The sequence below is a fragment of the Tachysurus vachellii genome, chromosome 26 (assembly GCF_030014155.1).
Source record: "Tachysurus vachellii isolate PV-2020 chromosome 26, HZAU_Pvac_v1, whole genome shotgun sequence".
Classification (NCBI taxonomy): Eukaryota; Metazoa; Chordata; class Actinopteri; order Siluriformes; family Bagridae; genus Tachysurus; species Tachysurus vachellii.
The window spans coordinates 16374350-16396849 of NC_083485.1; the positions used below are offsets into that span (position 1 = coordinate 16374350).

At 40.1% G+C, this 22500-nt stretch overlaps 3 protein-coding genes across 5 annotated transcripts in view; 2 read left to right on the plus strand and 1 right to left on the minus strand.

Moving 5' to 3' along the window:
* kif1c (kinesin family member 1C) overlaps positions 1-11159 on the minus strand; it is a 19473-nt gene extending 8314 nt beyond the window's left edge. Inside the window, exons 1-14 of one of the 2 annotated variants that reach the window (XM_060863756.1) lie at positions 10840-11159; positions 10657-10734; positions 6190-6322; positions 4107-4183; positions 3618-3797; positions 2825-2890; positions 2462-2640; positions 1747-1858; positions 1358-1435; positions 1156-1221; positions 878-956; positions 697-775; positions 332-480; positions 18-163 (exon numbers count right to left, since the gene is read on the minus strand). In XM_060863756.1, the coding sequence (XP_060719739.1) occupies positions 18-163; positions 332-480; positions 697-775; positions 878-956; positions 1156-1221; positions 1358-1435; positions 1747-1858; positions 2462-2640; positions 2825-2890; positions 3618-3797; positions 4107-4183; positions 6190-6292 (1314 nt within the window). In that variant the 5' untranslated portion in view covers positions 6293-6322; positions 10657-10734; positions 10840-11159. Of the gene's footprint in view, positions 1-17; positions 164-331; positions 481-696; positions 776-877; positions 957-1155; positions 1222-1357; positions 1436-1746; positions 1859-2461; positions 2641-2824; positions 2891-3617; positions 3798-4106; positions 4184-6189; positions 6323-10656 lie in introns of both variants that reach the window. The other variant, XM_060863755.1, reaches the window with a different exon arrangement.
* A 2724-nt stretch (positions 11160-13883) lies between these two features.
* LOC132841398 (uncharacterized) lies at positions 13884-16966 on the plus strand. Its single transcript, XM_060863752.1, has 6 exons — positions 13884-13951; positions 14067-14210; positions 15644-15716; positions 15850-16040; positions 16118-16286; positions 16446-16966. The coding sequence occupies exons 1-6, from the start codon at positions 13884-13886 to the stop codon at positions 16662-16664; spliced, it is 864 nt and encodes a 287-aa protein (XP_060719735.1). The 3' UTR covers positions 16665-16966.
* A 2298-nt stretch (positions 16967-19264) lies between these two features.
* Positions 19265-22500, plus strand: part of tnfsf13 (TNF superfamily member 13) — a 4191-nt gene continuing 955 nt past the window's right edge. The window contains exons 1-5 of one of the 2 annotated variants that reach the window (XM_060862909.1): positions 19265-19616; positions 20337-20418; positions 20782-20832; positions 21455-21573; positions 21646-21784. In XM_060862909.1, coding sequence (XP_060718892.1) covers positions 19467-19616; positions 20337-20418; positions 20782-20832; positions 21455-21573; positions 21646-21784 — 541 coding nt within the window. In that variant the 5' untranslated portion in view covers positions 19265-19466. The remainder of the gene's footprint in view (positions 19617-20336; positions 20419-20781; positions 20833-21454; positions 21574-21645; positions 21785-22500) is intronic. The other variant, XM_060862910.1, reaches the window with a different exon arrangement.

The following is a 22500-nucleotide window of genomic DNA, read 5'->3' on the forward strand; positions in this document are numbered from 1 at the left end:
GTGTGTGTGCGCACTACCTTCAGTCTCTCCACAGCTTCCTCTTTGCTAATAGGTTTTACTGGGCTGGTGGGTAGGAGGTCTTCCATTGGTGCATCATGGGTAATCTGGGCACCAGGGACAGTGGGCTGCTGGGATACACCTGAACCTCCAACTACAGAAGATCCTGACAGATTTATTATTATTAAAATTGGTTAGGACTTTAAATCTAAATAAAAACCTGCCACAAGATGTTTGTGTGTTGGGATTCTAATAGGAATGCGAATGAGCCTAATTATAGTCTATGTAAGCGTCTAAAGAGACGGGTAAAAGAGGCACTGTGTGTGTGGTTTACCTGCAACAGGTATTAGGTCGCTGAGACCCTGAGCCAGCAGCAGCTCTTTGAGTCTTGACACTTCCTCTTTAAGCTCTCTGACCAGACGAGCATTCGGGTCTTCATTAATGATGGCATTACAGCGGATTTGCTTTGCTCGGTCCGCATACCTGACACACACACACACACACACACACACACACACACACACACACACACACACACACACACACACACACACACTTTCCTAAATACACAACATGCATTTTGTGTGTTCTTTATGTTTATGTTTTTTTCTAGAATTACTTCCAGACTATTTTCTGGAGTGAGAATTAAAAAGTGGTGTGTGTGTGTGCCTGTGTGTGTGTGTGTGCGCGCGCACATACCTGAGTGTACTGAGGGTTTCCTCATAGTTAATGTCTGCTGGACTCAGAGCAGCAATCATGGCTGTACGAGAGTTCCCCCCTTTATCAAACAAAACATCAAATCGGATAAAAATGGCTGCAGACAGCAAACTCACACCTTCAAACTACTGTGACATGTATTTACAGCCCAACACACACTCACCCAGGTTCTCTCTCAGCAGCCAAGTCAGAACAGAGTCTCTGTAAGGAATAAAATCAGACTTCCTCTTTTTGGTGCTTTGCTGTTTGAAGTGGAGGAGAAACAAAACAATGCAATCACACCATTATTTTTGTCTGCAGTCTTTCCAAGACTGTCATTAAACTGTACGTATGCATTAAAGATACAGCTGAAGCCCAGTGGATCAACTGAAGTGAAATACAAACATCTGTATCTTAATGCATCATGTTTATGTTAGTGATATAGTGATGAATGTATCTTACGATATCTGCCAGTGCCGAGATGACCTTGCCCAGTGTAGTGAGAGATTTGTTTATGTTTGCACCTTCCTGCAAATTACACAAGAAAAATAATGTTTGAAGTGTAAATAATAATAAATAACTAGTTTCAAGGCATTTATATGAAATATGAACAGAGTTAATAGTGTGATGTTGAACTAAGTCAAAGATACAACACTGGTCTCACCTTTAACCTCATGCCCTTTGCCCCGGATGAATCCGCTCTTTCACTTCCTGCCAGGTCAACCAGACTGATCTTACTCACCTGAACAAAATTAGAACACACACTTCAAATGAACATTTTTTAAAGCTTGTAAAGCTCAAAAGGCCTTTACTGCATGTAGAAGGAAAAACAAACAGGAAGGAATAAAGTGTACAGTGAACAGTGCAGACGAATGTTAATATCTGTACATCACCGGAACATGGACCATAGCTCTGGGTGCTATATGATTGACAGGTTTATATTAACATAATCGTTCTAACCCTATCATTTACACAGCTCATTCACAGGGAATGTGCCTTCCTGATAATCTAAGACTTAAAAAATACTATGAAATAATAGATAATTTAAAAAACCTTCTCAGTGTCGAGGTTGGTCATCTGGTCGTGGCGTCTCTGTGTGAACAGGATGGTGAACACGGCGTGAGAGCGGCTGCTCGTCTCGTTCATGTTGGTAGCGGCCACCGTCCTGAGGCACATTGAGTTTTATAGTGTTTAGTTTGAATTTTAACTCTAAAATAACAACGATATATAATAACATTCTATTGATTTAATCTTGCTGTTTTTATTTAGAACTTTTTTGGTCTTTTTTTATTATTTTATTTAGAACTTTTTTATTTATAAGGCAGAAGAAAGCAGCAGAAAGTGTGTTTTTAATATATACATTATAAATAGGTTTCTCCAAGGTGTATGATTCTACTGGGTAAAAACCTACTCAGATTCAAATAAAGATGTAATTTGTGCCCATGGGTTTAAACACATGCACACACTTTAATTCTTTCAACTTACCAACACACACACAGACACACACACGTTCATTGGGAGACAGTGTTGGAAAATATATGATGAGTTAAATATTTAACTCTTCTGAGCTCTTGGATATTGTCAGTATTTATAAATTAAGGAAGAAGCTGATTTAATATTATTTTTTTTACTTTTCCATTTCATTTTAAAAAATATGCTAAATGTCCAGAGTATACTGATATATATATATATATATATATATTGTACTGTAGACATATTTCTGATATGTTTTTTCTACCCTTGATTTATTGATTTGTTTAAATGATACCTGGCTTTGTTGCCACAGTCCATCAGGTCTGCGATGTCACTGTAGTTGGTGACAGCCAACTTGGACAGATCCTCCACATAAGGCCCCATTATGGGATGTTCTCTGACCCTGAGTGGGCCTTTACTTTTCGGGTTTAGCAAATCCCTCACACGCTCACAGTAAATCTCCATATACGACACCTGCACAAGCACACGTACGCTCAGAACTCATACAAGTGAAATAAATTGTGACTTTCCCAATGGGATTAATAAAGTCTACATCTATCAATCTATCTATCTATCACATAATATAAATGTATTTACACCACAGTTCTGTTAGATTCTGGACACTGATTGGTTAGGAGGTGTGGATTAGTTTTCTTACCTCCACAGAGTAGGACAGGTCAGGGTCGTAGTTTTCTGCAGTTCGTTTGAACAAGTCTTCACAGAGCTAGGAACGGAAACAGGCACACACACACAGGCGCACAGAAACAGCGGCACACACACAGACACACACACAGACAATATAGATGTAGTTTCTGTTACTTTACAGTAATTGCCATTGCCACTTTACATTTTATGCCAAAATTCAAAAACTCTACACTGGCCTTGCATTATATGTTGGTAAAACATTTGTATGACTCAATTAAAGTGCAAGTAATTTTTTCCAAAGAGAAGTAAACAGTTACAGCACATGGAACACAGAGGAACATTCCTGTGTTTAATCAGATTTACAAAGAGCACAAGACTTTATCAGGCTGAGAGTGTTATGGGATTACAAGAAAAAAACTCTAAAGAAAGTGAGCAAGTGAGAACAAAAACAAGCAAGTGTGCAGGTAAACAAGAGAGGAAATAAACCTGCATGTACACGAGCAGGTAAGTACATAAATAAGTAGGCAAGAACATCAAGTGGGAAAAAGCAAACAAGCAAGTTAGTGAGAGTGTGAGTATGTGTAAGTCTGTAAGTAATAAATAAGCAAGCAAGCGAGTAAATAACTGCTCAAGTATATAAGTAAGTAGGCAAATGAGCGAGGATGTATGTGTGTACGTGTGTATAAGTAAGTATGCAAATGAGCGAGGATGTATGTGTGTGTAAGTATGCAAGTGAGCAAGTAAATACACAGGTAAACCTGTGCATGTAGTTAAATGCTGATGTCTCCCAGCTTCATCTCTCTCACCTGTGGGATGATGCCCTGCTGCTCAGGCTCCTGTTTGCCCATCATTGTGTAGGATTTTCCAGCTCCAGTTTGTCCATATGCAAAGATGCAAACATTGTAGCCTTCGAAGGCATGAAGCAACATTTCTTCTCCGATGTCCAAATACACCTGCCTCTGTGACGCAAAGCATGGGTCATCTGCCTAATGGGAATAATGTTATTAGAGAACAAGCTCAAGTAAATTAACTGTATTAAGATTAAAGTGATTAAAAAAATATTTAACAGTCTGTTATTTAACAGAGAAAATGAGCTTTTTTCCTAAAAATTGCAACAACAAAAGTTCCTGTTGATGAGCATGTGATTCTCCACTGCAGACTCCAACTGAACATTCCACTGTGCGTGTTATCACTGCTCAAGGTCAATAAGAACACATGGTATGTGTGTATAAGAGTAAAGAATGCTGTATGTGCACTCAGACTTTTAAACCCGTCATGTAGAGAGAGAAACTCACTGTGTTGTGTGACCAGTAGGAATAATCAAATGTGAAGCTCTTGGGTGTGTCTTTGGGCTGTTTGGGGTTGATAATGCCTGAAATACAAACAGTTCAACATTAACCATTAAAAACAGGAGTAAAAAGGAGCTGCCCAGATTTTTTTTTAAAGTCTGATTAATATCTTTTCATTTTTAGAGCCCTAACACACAGGGACTGAATTGTAATTGTACACATCAGAAGTTGAGACTATAATTCATAAGACATACAGATATACAGTACAGTACAGATATACAATACAGTAATCAGCAACATCAAAAACAGCTGAAAAATTGGAAAACTGTTTAAATTAGCCAGCATTTTAAAGAATACAACTACAAGTCTAAAGTTTTACAATTCATGAGTGTTTAGATGTGAAGTGGGCGGGACCAGGGGATGAGTTAGATTTGAGCAGAATACATCTCGGTAGCCTTATGATTGCGTTACTAAATTCATTTTTTTTTTTTTTTTTTTTTTTTTTTAACATTTGCTCTGATTCAAAAAGTAAATGCAATTCACAGCTTTAAATATAGCTTAAATATTTAGTTGGAAAACAAACCAAACAAAAAAGAAATCCAGATGCTTGGAGTTGTCGCTGCCCCTTTTCCACCGAGGCAGTTTGAGTGCTGGTTCGGAGCTTAATTTAGAACCAGTTCTTTCTTTTTCGACAGCCAAAGTACTCTGAACCAGGAAAAGTGGTTCTTAAGTAGTACCAAAACTTTGCTGGTCTAGACTTAAGAATCGCTTGTATCAGGAGCTGTGGGCGGGGCTACTGTTAGCGCCTTTGATAATGTACCTTAAGTATACTAATGTTTAATACACTTTTACTTTAGCGCAATATGATCAATTATCAGCACACGTTAGTAGGTAGCTACATGCTAAGGCTAACTTTTTTCTGTGTTAATGATAAAGTAATGTTATGTACTTTCTCCATCACAACCTCTGTTTATACAGATTACATGGAGCTGCACGTACACGTTGGATTCGCTCCGTTTGGATGCCAATGTAGGTTCATAAAGCCATGAGCATTACCAGTAAAGCAACATCCACCATTGTTGTTGTTGTGTTTGCCGCTGCTGCGCTAACGTTGCTGGGAAATGTGACACGTATACAGTGAAGTCAGACTCGGCTCTGTGACGCTCTCTAGACGATGGAAAGGCAAACCGGTTCTTAGAAGGTTCACCAGTGGAACCAACTTTGAATGTGTGAATCATAAATAGTTTTAACAAAGTAACAGGCCATGAACACACCCCTATTTCACACCTCTTAACTTTTACACGGAAATTTTTTTTTTCTTCACAATTCCTGGTGTTCAGCCCTCTTTAAATACAGACAGAAGAAAGCACAGACTGTGTAAACACTCCAACAGACCGAGAGTTCCTTTACAACTTTTAACTGGGCCTCATCATCCCCTCCTCCCTCTCTCTTTCACACACAGATCTCAGATCAGTGTTCAAATCCATTAGTGTGGAGGTGGGGGGGGGGGGGGGGGGGAAGCCAACAGAGTGCCAGCATTGTAGATTCTTTAAATAGAGGGTTGGGGGGGGGGGGGGGCATATGGGAAAGAACTGAAGAAGAGAAAGTGGAGAATTGAGAGCAAAGGGAAGGGTATGGGCTGATGAAGGGGGAGCGCACACAGAGATTCCTGTGGAAAAATGGTGGAAATGCTGAGTAAGAGGAAGAGAATGTAGCACAATGTGGTTAGAAACTCAGCACCAGCGCTAACAGAACAACTGGCATAGCAGTTCCACTCATGCTAACAGAGCACAGGCTAACGCTAACACAGTGATGCTGAGAACCTGTGAAAACATTTTAAGCTCCATCACAAGTTTACATTATAGTTCATATAAAACAGTTATGAAATGCATTATATACATACAACAAGGAATGAAATATTTTAGTAAATCAGCATACACTTACATTTCTGTAGCTCCGAGACGCAGCATGTGAGATCAGCAAGATTGTGTACATTAGCTTAGCTTTGATTAACATGTGTGTGTGTGTGTAAGAGACTTTTTTGATGTCTGTAGCCATGTATTTTGATTTGTGTGTGTGTAGAACTCACAGGTGGACTTGTCCTGCATCTGGATCACACATTTTGCTCCACGGTTCATCTCACGGGTGTTAAAGGGCCGCACGCGAACCGCCACTTTCACTGAAGACGCCATGGCAACCGCAAGCCAAGTAGATCTTAGCACCTACAGGGTAGTGGGTTTAAAGCATCCAAATTTCACACACACACACACACACACACACAAAATAAACAAAAAGAGAAACCACACTTATTTATACTGAATTTGTTAACCTATGCTTGTTTATTTTGTGCACTGATAAAAGGATGAAACTGGCCTGATGTGCTGGAGTCAGATTAAATTTTCCTGTTACTTTGTCTTCCATTTTCTCATTCCACACGGATCATTTACAATATGTTGGCCTCTGATATCCAGGTGTGGACCTGTGTGTGTGTGTGTGTGTGTTTCCTTTAACATTGTGCTTCCTTTAACAGGATGAACAGCCTGGCAAGTAGCCAAGTCACACTTTAACAGAAAGTGGAATAAACCTCATCATTACAGAAAGGGGGAGAAGGTTCTTCACAGTGTTTGTGAAGTTTCATAGTGTTGCAACATTCTGCAGTGATTGCAAGATTTCTTTGTGCAGCTGTATGTTAAGCCCCTTTTCAATAAATCTATAATAGTGTATTTAAAGCACTGCTAGTTTGGTATGAGACACGAGGGTGGGCTGGCAAGGAATGTGACTTAAGGGTGTGTGTGTGTTCGTGTGTGTTTTAAAATATCTACTGTGAACAAAGTGAACAACAAGTGCAATAGAGATCTGCACACATCAATGTCAGTCTCTCTCTCCACACACACACATGCCTCTCAGTGACACACAGCCTGCATGATGCACATAGCTGACATTACACACATTTCGGTGCCAATTTCGAAACACACTCAGGCTCACGCAATTACAGCAACAAGTGTGACACTATTTTCTCTCTCTATATTCATCCTTCCATCATGACTGCATTCTCTCTTAACTCTTCTCCCTCATTCACTCAGTCTATCAGTCTTTAACTTTGAAACTATGACACGTCTAGTATGTGATCATCAGAAGCAGATGGTCACTCTCACCCTCCGTTATTACAACAACCATGTATCGCAGATACATCGTAAGAAAAACCTCTTACAATATTATATGAAACTATAACGAGATAAAAGGTTCTTTAATAAACAGAAAGTGCCAATTGCTGGAAAATAGCTGTTGCATAAGCAGAATAAAACACTTGGGGACATGATGTTACAGGGAGATTTACACGGATCATGCTGCATCACAACACGAAATAAGAAGATTATTACACTAATACAGCACTTTGCCAAGTGCAAGTGTGTGTGGTCCATTTCTCTTCTCTTTGCTTACTATGCATATAAATTACAGTTAGTTAAAATCAATTTATAATTTTATAAGAATGCAGAGGAGGAGAAGAGCTCAGGATCAACAGCAATGCTTTAGGAAGGTCAAAGGAATATAAAAGTATACGCTTCAGAAAGCAAGAGACGAAAAAAATAGATGCTGCGAAGTTTAGCAAAGAGACGGAAGAGAGTTAGAAGACTGAGTCCATTAAGTTGAATCAATCGTGTACACTGGACTTTTCCTCTCACTGAATGAATGAATGATTTTATTTCTACTTAATCGGGGCAATGCACAGAGAACATTAGTCTAAGAAAGAAGAGATGTCATGTGCCAGGTTATAGCAAAAAAATGCTAATTTCCACCTGCAGTCCCTAGAGAGATGTTACATTTACAAAAGGTCATGAAATACATACAGTATCACACATGGAAACATTATTTCACTCATCAATAAAATCACTAAAAACACTCTCCACTTCATAATTTAACAGAAGTTATACAAAAAAAAAAAAACCTACTTCACTCACATCATAAAAACACTCTCCACTTCATGAATCTAGCACTCACTCACTCAGTCTACATTGTTCATATCACAGTCATTAATGCTCACAAGTTTGCTTTGTTAATAGCCACTGTTTGGTCAGGCGTGCAAATGTGCTATAGTTGGTTCATAAAATAATATCATTTGGAAGAGTGTTCCAAAGGCTTGCTGCTTTATAAAAGAACGAACGTTGACCATAAGTGGTTCTGCATCTTGGAACGCTGCACTCCTCTGACTGTCGACCGTGTGGCTCTGTTAAGTCTATCTGAATTTAGTTTGACAAATTTTCTCAAAGGGGAGCAGCGATATTATGGATCATTTTAAATAAAGCAGAAATTTGGTTATGTTTAATGAGCTTCTCAAAACTCAAAATATTATATTTACTCAGTACATTACAATGATGGTACTGACGAGGCTTTTTATCATGAATTTTTATCGCCCTTTTATATAATGATTCTAGTAATTTTAACGATGTTTTACACGCCTGAGACCAACTAGACATGCAATACAGTAGATGCAGAACAATCATAGCATTATAATAAATATTCGAGGCTTATTTAGTTAATGAATTTCTAATGTGTTTATAATTCATCAAATTAAATTTCAATTTATTACCAAGTTTTTTTTATGACTTTTAAAACCTAGATTCAAATCAATAATTAGACCTAAATATTTTGTTTCCTTTACATTTTTAATTTTTTGCCCATTTACTTGAATATTTTGAGTTAGATGTAACTTACGTTTATTTGAGAAAAACATTGAGACCGTTTTATCAACATTTAAGGTTATACAAGATGTCTGCAACCATTCTACAACTTTTTGCATTACTTTTGATAATTTGTCAGCAACCTCCAGCTCGTTTTCCCCATAAGTGAAGATCACCGTATCATCAGCTGTTTTGTTGCTTTGAAATGACAGTCACAAGTTTGTGATTCATACAGCAGAGCTGGTTGGTTTGACTCAATGATTCAATCTCTTTATTTTAGAATTTTCTCAAAGGCTCATGAAGAAAATGAATGAGAATCTTATGCAGTTTTAGTGATTTCACTAAATTATTCAACATTCTGAATCTAAATCAGTACTAAATTGATTTAATTCTATTTAATTTGTTTGAGCTTTTGTTGGAAGTGAATCGCTCAGATGATTTCGGACTTGACTGTGCATTCAATATGTCTGACTAAAGAACAGAACTGAGGAGAACACAAAAGGGTTATGTACAAACACACTAGACACACATGCATAGACACACACACGCACGCACAGACACACACACACAGGCACGCATAGACACACACACACAGGCACGCATAGACACACACACACAGGCACGCATAGACACACACACACACAGGCACGCATAGACACACACACACACACACACACGCATAGACACACACGCACGCACGCATAGACACACACATGCACGCATAGACACACACACATGTGTGCATAGACACACACAGTCAGTTAATGCAGAAGAGCAAGAAAAAATAAAAAAAAATCCTAAACAAGGACAAAAAAAAACTTAATTAAAATAAAGAGAGAAGGGACCAGTTTTTAATGTGAACCTCAGGAATGTGTGTGAACTGAATTTATTGTCTGTCAGTGTTACATTACATTACAGGGCAAGATTATAATCTCTCAGTCTTAGTCTCTCTCACACACACACACACCACACACATGCCTGAAGGGAAACATAGGTTTAACACAGGTGTGAGAAATGAACACACCTGGAAAAAAAAGGTGCCAAAAATAAGAATAGAGAGAGAGAGAGAGAGAGAGAGAGAGAGAGAGAAATAAAGAGGGAGTGATAAATAAGAAGAGGGAAAAATTGTGTGAAAAGATAAGTCAGTGATGCAGAGGTGAAAGATGAGAAAGAAGAAACAGTAAAGTAACAGATGATGAATTGAAAAAAAAAGAAAATAGAGGGATAAAAAAAGGTAGGAAGTAAAATAAATTCAGCAAGCAAGAGGGAATTAAGAAAAGAATAGAAAGGTAAAAGATGAAAGAATGAAGAAAAAAAGAAAACTGGAAAAAAGAGATAAGATGAAAGTAAGAAACAAAAAGGAAGAGAAAATAAATTGAATAAGAGAAAAGAAGAAAAACATAAGGAACTAAAGAGGTTACAGCAGACATGAGAGAAATAAAGAGAAGAATAGAAGAAAAAAGAAGAAAATTCAATTTAATCACACACACACACACACACACACACACACACACACACACACACAGAGTATCAGGTGTGTTTACAGAGGTGTGTGTTTAGTGGAAGCTGACAAGACAATGTTTGTTTAGTCATTTTCACCTTCACGTCTATACTGAATCAAATAAAAGACTCAACAGGTCTGATTACATAAGTCATCAGTCCGAATGTGGGATTGTGTGTTGAAAACAGTTCAGAACACACACACACACACACACACACACACACACACACACACACACACACACGTTGTAGAATTCATTTGTGTTATGAAATATTGATTTTTCTGAACTTTAAATTTAAATGTAAATTATAAAAGATGCAGAATTTTATCCATTACTGTAACAGATTATTAGAGGACATAAAGCTCGTTAACTCACCGTTTAAAGAATCCAGTGAGAAGCCAATAAAGCCGAGTGTGTAGACTAGCCGCACCTGTTTAGCATGCTAATCACCGGCTGCTCAAAATCACCACACACCAAAAATAAAAGTTTAACACAAAGTTTGGGCCCAAAAACTTTATAAAGCAGCAAAACATCTAAAGTTCCTCCGGCGTCACTTACAACCTGTGAGGACGTTTTCCCTCGATGACGTCACTTTTACCTCAGGTTAGCCAGTTAGCTTAAAGACGTCAAACTGCCTTTAAATCACCTTACAGGACGAAAACAACTCCAAAACTAGCTGTTAAAACAATAGAAGTGGCAAAGGAGGACAATTTAATCGTTAAAAAGTGAGTCACTGTGTCTACTGTGGGGTCTGAGGGGGAAATAATAAAGATATAAAAACTAGGTGAGGCCAAAAAAAAAGAAAAAAGAAAAAAAAAAAGTGACCGGTAAAAGTTGGGCCTCGCGTGCGGCCCTGGCAGCTGCGCCCGTCTCGCGCGATCCAGCTGGACAACCTCTCCGACGGGGTTGCCAGATGGACTAGAAGCACTCTCTGGGATACGGATTGGGATAAAGACACAGATCCCAAACTTATCAAAAGTTCAATAAGTGGACATTCTGAATTTTCTGTGTGTCCAAAACTTAATCACAGTACTTTTGTAAAATCCCACATTAATAATAAAGGACATTTGTAACACACATTTATGTGTGAGTGGAAGCAGCAATAACACAAGAACCTACAGGGGTTGCAGTCCAGTGACTTCTGTGCCGATCCAAAGCCTGGATAAAAACAGAGGGTTGTCAGGAAGGTAAAAAGTGTGTGAATTCAATCATGAGAATCGTCAGTGTGAATTCCACACCGGATCGGTCGAGGCCCTGGTTAACAACGACCGCCACCGGCGCTTTCGTCCTACAGGGTGCCGGGAGAAACTGGGGTACTGTTGGGGGAGCAAGGAGAGGAGGGAGAAGGGGTTTGTAGTCAGAGAAAGAAGAGGAAAGACAGGGGTATAGGTCTGAGAATAGGGACTCTTAATGCTGGTACAATGACAGGGAAAGATAGAGAGCTGGTGGACATGATGGAGAGAAGGAAGGTAGATATACTGTGTGTGTAGGAGACCAGGTGGAAGGGGAGCAAAGCACGTAGTACTGGAGGGGTTACAAACTGTTTTATTATGGTGTGGATAGGAAGAGAAATGGGGTAGGAGTGATAAAAAATAGACACGATTACAAGGAATCACAGCACAGAGGGAAGAGGGACGTGATGAGGTTGTGTGTCAGGTTAGACACGAGGGAAGGTGAGGAGAGCGTGCAGATTAGTGAGACAGAGAGATATAGACGGGAAGGATGGACAACAGATAAGGGTGATTAAAGATAGAGATGGAAAGGTGATGACAGGTGTGGAGAGTGTGTAGAGAAGATAAAGGAGTATTTTGAAGAGCTGATGAATGAGGAAAATGAGAGGGGAAGGGGGGGGTAAATATTGTAGAGCAGGAAATAGATAAGATTATAAAGGATGAGGTGAGGAAGGATCTGAGGAGAATCAAGAGTGGAAAGGCTGTTGGTCCAGATGACATAGCTGTGGAGGTGTGGAAGTGTCTAGAAGAGACAGCAATGCAGTTTCTATCTAGATTGTCCAACAGGATTTTAGAGAGTGAGAAGATGCCTGAGGAATGGAGACGTATTCTAGTGCTGATCATTAAGAATAAGGTTGATGTGCAGAGTTGTAGAAACTACAGCGGTATAAAGTTGTTGAGCCACACAATGAAGCTATGGGAAAGAGTAGTGAGAGCTAGGATCAGAAAGGAAGTGGATATTTGTGAGCAGCAGAATGGCTTCATGACCAGAAAGAGCACAACCGATGCAGTTTTTGCACTGTGAATGTTAATGGAAAAGTACAGAGATGGTCAGAAGGAGCTGCACTGTGTCTTTGTGGATGTATGACAGCGTGACGAGAGAGGAGCTATGGTACTGTATGAGGATATTGACAATATGTCACTCTTGCCTGTCTTCAAAACTTGAGAGCCCTGTATTGGTAGAAGGATGTTGGAGATTGAGCTGCAGGTCAGAGGTCAAAAGGAAGGACAAAGAGGAGATATATGGATGTGTTAAATGAGGAGATGAAGGTGACTGGTGTGAGAGTGGAGGATGATGAGGATAGAGCTAGGTGGAAACAGATGATTCGCTGTAGTAACTAACGGGAAAATAATAATAAGAAGAAGAAGCAATAACACAAGTAGCATTGTTCATCTGGAATATTTATAAATGTGAAATTCAGTAGATTTCAGCAGCTTTCTGAAATGTTTCCACAACTTTAATTTGCAATTTCATTTGCAATGATGAAACTTATGTGCACAGTTTCTTATGTTGTTGTCATGACCTCTGTCACAATCTCTATTCGTTTGAAAATGAACTAAATGAAACTAAAGATGTTTTAATCTTCCTTGTGATTTAAACTGTGACTGAAAATGTGGTAAGAAATTAAATTGACGTTCAATCTGGCAACGCGACCGGTCGCTCGCTCCGTAATGACGTCATCGCGTTTTAAAGCGACAGCAGGTCCAGTAACTAAAGATCCACGTCACATAAAAAACAGCATTTAAAAGGTTAATAACATCCGAAAAGTTTGTTATATTTACATTATTTACCTAAAGTGATATAAAAGCATGTATATGGGGGAAAAAAACCCACAAAACCCTAAAATATAACTACAATCAGCTTTAATGAGATATTCAATGTGTAGAGGAAAAACCAATAGAGGGAAAATAATGAATAAAATATATAAATAATAGAATAAAAAAATTAAATATTACAAAAGAAAAAAGGAAAAGAAGAAGAATGACAAAGAGAGACAAAATGAGGGAAAAGTGACGAAATAATTATTAAAAAAAACTTTTAATTCTAATGTAAACCTTTAATATGAATAAATAAAATATTCAGCATTTTGAGCTGGATTACGAAAATAATAATGTAAGAACACGTAATATTTAGTTTATAATATTTATACCTACTGCGCATGCGCAACAGGCTCACGCGCTCGCGCTCATCCGGGACTTTCAGATCGTCCAAGAAAATATAAATATCAGTGAAAATATAATTATTTCTGGTCTAAGCAGGAATTATTAATAAACCTTATTATTAAACGTATACACATAAAGCAATATATAATAACATTTATATTGATTAGTTAAGATCTATTTTATTACGCGTTAGCTTAGCATAGCTCAATGTGGCACGAGGAGCTTCAGCTGCAAGATGACACAGAAAATAACAGACTTTTCCTCAGTTTTGCAAAGTAAATCTGTTATATGTCTAAAGTTTTGTTATTTATTGCTGTTTTTTTTTGAGGTAAATATATAACGGTTCTTACCGTTTAACGGTGAACAGTGGGTTTGTGCTGCCCTCTGCAGGCGATCCAGGGAAGTGCAGCGGCGCGACACGTTCACTGCGCGTGCACCTGCCCGACATCTTCATCGCTCGTCATCATCATCATCATCATCCATCTCCTCTCAGTATGGTGAGGAGTTTTGGGAGAAAATTCTCAGCTATCCAAGGTGAAAATAATAAAGAAAATAAACACACAAACATAAATAAAATACACTGTTTACACACAGTCAGGTGACTATATTGACTTAATGTCCATAGTTTTTTTTAAGACTGATTAAAACAGCACAAAATCACCAGTGAATCAGATGAATTAACATCTAATGCAGGATTTTACAGAAAGTAAAGCAGTTTTAAGTTTTAAGCACTTTTCTCTCAGAAGGATTGAATCCTGACTCATAGTGAAGTAATTTACTGTTCCTTAGTGACACGTTTTCGTAGGAAACCCTTCCACATTCCCACTAAGGGATGTGTCCTAGTTCACACGGGTTTAGTGATGAAAACACAAGATCCTCTTCAAGTTCTTCTGTTGTTTGAATCTTTAGATGAAGGAATCAGACTTAGACCCTTTTTGTCTTTTCAGGTTCCTCACAATGGGAGGCCTTGTTTTTATTAAAAGTAGTGTAATACGGCTAAACGTGTGTAATATACGTAAAGTAAAATAAAATAAAATTACAAATAAAATCTCCTTCAAATAATCTAACAGTATTAGAATAAGTAAAAGTAATTAAGATGTTTACACTAGAATGCACACACAATGTAATTCAAGACAAGCTTTATATACATTTTCAAGCCTTTCACCAATACGGCATTCATGTTGACTTTAAAACCAACATTCCTTTCCATTCCTCTCTCACAAGACCAACATCCTCCACCATTCCTCTCTCCGAGTCGGTGACCCGGTGGTCAGCAGCCGGCTGTATTCCCTGTATTCCCTGTATTCCCCACAAGGCATACTCCCTTTTAAAATGCGCCAGCTTGCAATATCATCTCACTATCTACATCCTTCCCCTACGTGCGTTTCCCTTTGCGGCTACTGTCAGCGGTGTCCTACGAGCATTGAGGGTTGACTTTTTAAGGGAACCTTCATATAACATACTCAGCACATCTTATCTTTTAACAACACAAGCAATATTATTGCGTACGTATTTTGAAATCAAAGTAAAAAACTGAATCACTTTAATATTCTTGATCTTGATCCATTCTTCGTGTCTGTCTCGGTACAGAGTCTGATACTTTTTCATTCCATTTATTTCTTCAAGCTTTATATTCTTTAATTCATTCACCAGTTGTTTTATTTCTTCTGCTGCTTGTTCTGTTCTCTGCTTTTTTTCTTCTCTTTGTCTTTGTCTCCTAGCTGTACGTTTTCTGGTGTTTGTAGCCTGAATCTCACTTTTCTTTTGTATGGGAATATGAGAGCGGGGTTCTGAAGTTGGATAGCGTCGGTAAGGTTGCTGTACTGAGCATGAAGTTAACCATTCGTTTCCTTCATCATCCGTTCTTTCTACTAAAGGTCCCATTCTTACAACATTAGCGGAGTGTCTTTCATTCAGTCTACGTTTCATACCGTTATTATATTATGTGTGTTTTTGTTTATTCACAGCACGAAGGCGACACAGTATGATCTGTGCTGTGGAGATCCGTTGACCGGGTTCTCCAGAGAACCTGCTGAGATGGTCAAAGCCTTTATTTATTTATTTATTTATTTATTATTCACCTGAAAATGATTTAATTTCTTAAAATAATTACAATTTACAGGTAATATAAATAGGTCAGGTGAAGATCTGACCTGTGTGATTGTGTGTACAGGTGTGGACAGGAGTGAGAGGAGTGAAGAATAAGAACCTCTCTGTGAACACTCTGCCATCTCCGGCTCAGCTGATGGGCAGAAGGAAGAAGGGAAGAGGACGAGTGATGGGAGGAGACGCAGCACAGAGACAAGCAGCTGCAGTCACACAGCACATCGAAGAGCTGAGAAGGAAACAGAGTGCCATAGAGCAGTGAGGAGAGAGAGAGAGAGAGAGAGAATGATGATGATGATGATAATGATGATGATGATGATGGTGGTGTTTTACAGGATGAAGGAGGATAAGCAGTGGGGCTCGATGCTAGATTACAATTCAGAGAACAGCTGCTCTTATGATGTCGGGACTCTGACTTCTCCCGAGACTCTGTGGAGTTCAGACCTGTCTCACTACACTTCACCAAGTCCAACACACCTGAACACCGTCACCGTTAAGCCACAGGTACAGTGTTTACAACAGCGGCATCAGGATAAATAGACACACCGAGTGCAGGGAAAGTCATGTGTGGGTCATGGTTTATGGCCAGGGCAGAAACGATCGCCTGATAACGACCCAGCTAACAGCTAACACTAAGTGATGTGAGATGTTTATTTCTGTCAGGTGTTTGGTGGCTGTAAAGAGATGATGGATCTCATACCTGGTGGAAACCCCATGATGTCATTTGTGGTAACCGGAACAGCACACAGAGAGGCTGAGGGGAGCTGGGACTCATCCTGTCTGGACCTGGCGTATGTAGACACGCCCACATTGGACACGCCTTATCTACACACACCGTGTCCATCTCACACAAAATTCTGGGACTTCCCTTCCATTATCTAAAATTACAACGTTTTTGCCTATTCATGAATTTATATATTGAACGTTCTTCTTTTCTTCAGAGATTTGAATTCTGATTGTTTATCATTTTTTATTTTCACGTTTATCACCTGACGTTTCATCGGCAATCATTAGTGTTTCCTGTTTGTTTTGAACCTCTGTTTTGTGTTTGCAGGCATGTTGAGCTCTGTTCTGTTGTTAAACCTGTGCATTAAGGATAAGTTTTATGATTTAGAACAAGTTCTACATTAAATCAATACGATATTAAACACGTTGATGTTAAACACAATACAATATAATATTAAACACACACATTACATATGATTTCAGACTGTGACGTTTCTAAACAGTTTGGAACGATCAGTTTTCATATTAATTAGTAATTACATGTTAATGAGAATAAATGTTTAAATATTTATTGTACAATAAAAGGAAAAATCTTTCCTCTGGCTGTTACTGCTGTGTCCTGAACATCTTTCAGCAGACGTTCGCTTCCTTTTCAGGATATAAACTGAATATTAACTGTTTCCCTTTAACGCTGCAGTAAAACTGATCTGTAGTTTATAATATTTGGGAATTAATATTTCACATCATCTTTCTTCTCTTCTTTAATATAACGAATTTGGTTGCAATCAGACCTGGAACAGTGGAGTGTGTCTTGCTCTTGTTGGAAGGATCAGTTTGATTCATGTGAATATTACAGACCTCTATATTATTTATCAGTGTGTGCTCTTATTCATTTCTAAATCATTCTTCATTCCTGCATAAGATGTGTTAAGATGTGAGTGGAACAAAGGCCTTGTTTATCTTTTGGATCTATTCGATCATTTCTTTATCAGTTTAAGCTGAATTAGACTTCACACTTGTTTCACCGACTTTCCTTGACAGTTATAAGCTCTCTTACTGATCAGGTTCACTCACTCACTCACTCACTCACACACTCACTCACACACTCACTCACTCACTCACTCACACACTCACACACTCACTCACTCACTCACTCACACACTCACTCACTCACACACTCACTCACTCACTCACTCACACACTCACACACTCACTCACTCACTCACTCACACACTCACTCACTCACTCACTCACTCACACACTCACTCACTCACACACTCACTCACTCACTCACTCACTCACACACTCACTCACTCACACACTCACTCACTCACACACTCACTCACTCACTCACACACTCACACACTCACTCACTCACACACTCACTCACTCACACACTCACTCACTCACTCACTCACTCACTCACACACTCACTCACTCACTCACTCACACACTCACACACTCACTCACTCACACACTCACTCACTCACTCACACACTCACTCACTCACACACTCACTCACTCACACACTCACTCACTCACACACTCACTCACTCACTCACTCACACACTCACTCACTCACTCACACACTCACTCACTCACTCACACACTCACTCACTCACTCACACACTCACTCACTCACTCACTCATTCATCTTCTACGCTTATCCGAACTACCTCAGGTCACAGGGAGCCTGTGCCTATCTCAGGCGTCATCGGGCATCAAGGCAGGATACACCCTGGACGGAGTGCCAACCCATCACAGGGCACACACACACACACACACACACACACACACACACACTCTCATTCACTCACGCACTCACACACTACGGACAATTTTCCAGAGATGCCAATCAACCTACCATGCATGTCTTTGGACCGGGGAGGAAACCGGAGTACCCGGAGGAAACCCCTGAGGCACGGGGAGAACATGCAAACTCCACACACACAAAGTGGAGGTGGGAATCGAACCCCCAACCCTGGAGGTGTGAGGCGAACGTGCTAACCACTAAGCCACCGTGACCCCCCACTGATCAGGTTCTGTAATGTAAATGTAAGTGCTTTTAAAAGTACACTGAATATCACTCCTATATCTGTGTCTTCTACAAACTGTTACTACAAACTCTGAAGCACACAGATGTAGAGAAAGTGTCTGTGAACGTTCCTCTGTGTGCTGTGCAGCTCCATGAGAACAAGCCATGTTAATGATGGAGTGGAGGAACTCGAGGGTCCTGCAGATAGTCCCTGGGTTCTGTCATTCATGTGGATGTTGCTGACATGTACCACATTGTTGCAGACCAAGTTCACCCCTTCATGGTGTTCTGTAACAGGAGTGTGTTCTTATCAGTGCGATATGACACTGACATTGAACAGGAACATGACAGAACATGAGAAAGAGATTAAGATGCTGACGTCCAGTTTCCTCACAGCTGTTCTGGAGGAGCTTTAAAGAGACCTAGACAATATTAAACAGGAGGTTTTACTGGTTTATGGCTGGTAAATTAAAATAAATCATAATGATAGTACTGTATAAATGAGTAAATACAAATATAATTTGCAGCATTATTATTGTAATTATTCGTTTACTGAACACTTTTAATGGCGTTTTGTGAAAAATTTCAACCGTTTTTTAAAAAGAAAAAAAAAGAAGCAGAGAAAAGTAAAGCCTTTATTGCTATTAGAGAGACTCTGCGATGACGTCACTTCCTGGTGAGTGATTATTCCTTAAAGGATAATCTCTGTGTTATTCAGTGAGAAAGCACTAGTTCACTCCCACTGGGCTGCTGAAAGTGAACTGCTCACATTCCGAAAGTGAAAGTCAGCACAGAGGAATAAGGGAAAGAATAACATTTCCTAAGAACAGACGTTTTGCAGAAGTGTGATGCCGTTGTTTAAATGTCCGGCCATGTTGAAGTTTCCTCCAGCAGTGACTAAGTGACTGAGTGACGGTGGAGTCATGCTGAAGTGGAGTGTGTTGGTGTATGTGGTCGGGGGGATGGTGGCGCTGCTCCACCTGCATTACACACACCAGAGGATGCTGACGGAGCTGCAGAGCGTCAAGAGAGAGTGCAGCAACTTATACTGTTACTACTGCTGCTCGGGGTGGGTGAGTGGAGAAACATGTCTGTTTGTCTGTCTGTCTGTCTGTCTGTCTGTTAGCGTGACAGCCCGTGTGTCTAGCAGACTCTGTTTCTGTCAGATAAACACATGGGCAGACACACAAGAAAACAGGCGATTATTCTTTCTGTCTTTCTCTCTGTTTGTCATCCTGTATGAGTATATCTCTGTCTGTCTCTCCGTCTGTCTGTTTTCTAGCCTGTGTGTGGGTGTGTGTGTGTGCGTGTGTGTGTGTGTGCGCCAATAACTGGTAAAAGTTAAAAGGTTTCACTCTGAGCAATCAGCCTCTAAGTCATTCCTAGTTTCATGTCAATTTCTACAATCTCTGTCTGTCTGTCTGTCTGTCTGTCTGTCTGTCTGTCTGTCTGTCTGTTTGTAACCTGTTGTTTTTTGGTCAAGCCTGCTGTCAGCTGATTATTTTAGTGTGAACTGACACGTCTGTGATGTCGAAGGTAAACACTCATCCAAGTTTGTAGACAAAACTACGTGCAGAAACACGTCCCTGCGTTCATTCACTGACCTCACGTGAGACAGAAGAAACGTGTAGAAATGTCACTAAATCTGACCAGGGCTTTAGACTTTACAGAACTTCACATAAACATGTTCACCAAATACTCACTGAAATCAGATCATCAGTAATCAGTGTGTGTGTGTGTGTGTGTGTGTGTGTGTGTGTGTGTGTGTGTGTGTGTGTGTGTGTGTGTGTCAGACCTCCATGTCGCTGGACTGTGGGAGCAGCAGAGGGAAACGGGACGTGTCCTCTCAGAGAAAACTGAGACCGAAGAGACAGAGTATGTTTGTGAGCCTGCACACTTGCCCACTGCACACTTGCCCACTGCACACTTGCCCACTGCACACTTGCCCACTGCACACTTGCCCACTGCACACTTGCCCACTGCACACAAGCCTGAACCGTTTACCATCTAACATCCATTTCACCTGTGATTCTGTTTCTCCATAGTACACGACATTCAGTGTGAAAAATCTGCTGTTCCTCCGTCTCTCATGCCACATTCTGTCTCTCTGACTGATCTCTAACTTTCTAACCCTTTACTATATCCTTCTTTATTTCTCTGTTTTACACACACACACACACACACTCTCTCTCTCTATATCTATCAGACTAGTCTAATTCCTCTGTGTTTTTTTCTCAGCAGAACAGCGCATGTTTCTGCACCTGGTTCCTGCCTCCACCTATTCATATGGTATGGTAAACACCTGTACACACCTGTACACACCTGTACACACCTGTAAACACCTGTACACACCTGTACACACCTGTAAACACCTGTACACACCTGTAAACACCTGTACACACCTGTACACACCTGTACACACCTGTAAACACCTGTACACACCTGTAAACACCTGTACACACCTGTACACACCTGTAAACACCTGTACACACCTGTACACACCTGTAAACACCTGTACACACCTGTAAACACCTGTACACACCTGTACACACCTGTAAACACCTGTACACACCTGTACACACCTGTAAACACCTGTAAACACCTGTACACACCTGTACACACCTGTAAACACCTGTACACACCTGTACACACCTGTACACACCTGTACACACCTGTAAACACCTGTACACACCTGTACACACCTGTAAACACCTGTACACACCTGTACACACCAGTACACACCTGTACACACCTGTAAACACCTGTACACACCTGTAAACACCTGTACACACCTGTACACACCTGTACACACAACTATACACACCTGAACATCTTCACTGTAAATGTTATTCATGTTTAAGGAAACGTTCATTCTTCCTGTACTGTTCTCGTTTCTTGCTCTCCTCTTCAGATGAACGTGATTTGACTGTTCTGTCCTGGGCGGTTGGGCGTAGCAAGGGGGCGGGGCTTCAGGTATCAGGGGAGTCCATCACCGTGGTGACAGAGGGATTGTACTTCATTTACAGTCAGGTTAGTATGATTTATTCTGTAGATTATCATCAGAGACGTGATCAGAACTCGTTCCTGGTTCTTTTGCTGCAGGTACTCTATAAGGATCCCACCTGGCTGATGGGTCACGTGATCACCAAGCGTCACAAGGGGGCAGAGACTAAACTGATGAAGTGCCTGAAGAGCATGCACAGTAACGGGAGCATGGCTCTCAACACGTGTTACACTGCAGGTGAAGCTTCACCCATGTCACTCACACTAAAGCTCCCAAAGCTGACCTGCTGCAGATCACATTTCCCAAAAATTCACATAATTTACAACAAGCTGCAAAAAACCAGAATGATGATGATGTGAATTCCGTGCACTCTGTAATGTTATTCACATCAAACACAAATCAGCTCCACATCTCAGACTGCACGCTCAAACTACTTGTAGTCTGGACAGTTAACATGCTCCAGGTGAGGACTGATGCCTCCTCAGGTGAAGCTGCAGAGTAACACACTCTTCTGGCTGCATGATCTCACACACACCTGTGATTGGATAGTGTTGCTGTGATTGACAGGGGAGATAGAGGAAGCCCCTCCCACACAGAGAGAACTGATCATTTTGGTAAAAGCTGTGAAATCGAATAGATAAACGTCAGATATCGAGGACGAGAATAAAAACAGCAGAAACCCCACATGCTGCATGTCAACAGCAGAGATTACGATAAAATATTCATCCAATCTGTGACTGATGTTTAGCTCAGTATTAATGTCCTGTATCTCTGGACTGTATAAGGAGCTGAACACAGTGGGTCTGGCACAGAGTCACTTAACATTGACTCACTGTAATGTTCATGAACCAGTACAACTGTGTGAACACAGTGTGAACACACCATGATCACTTATGTGAAGTCACACACACCTAAAACATCTCAAAAAAGGTTGCAAAATTCAATTCACTCTG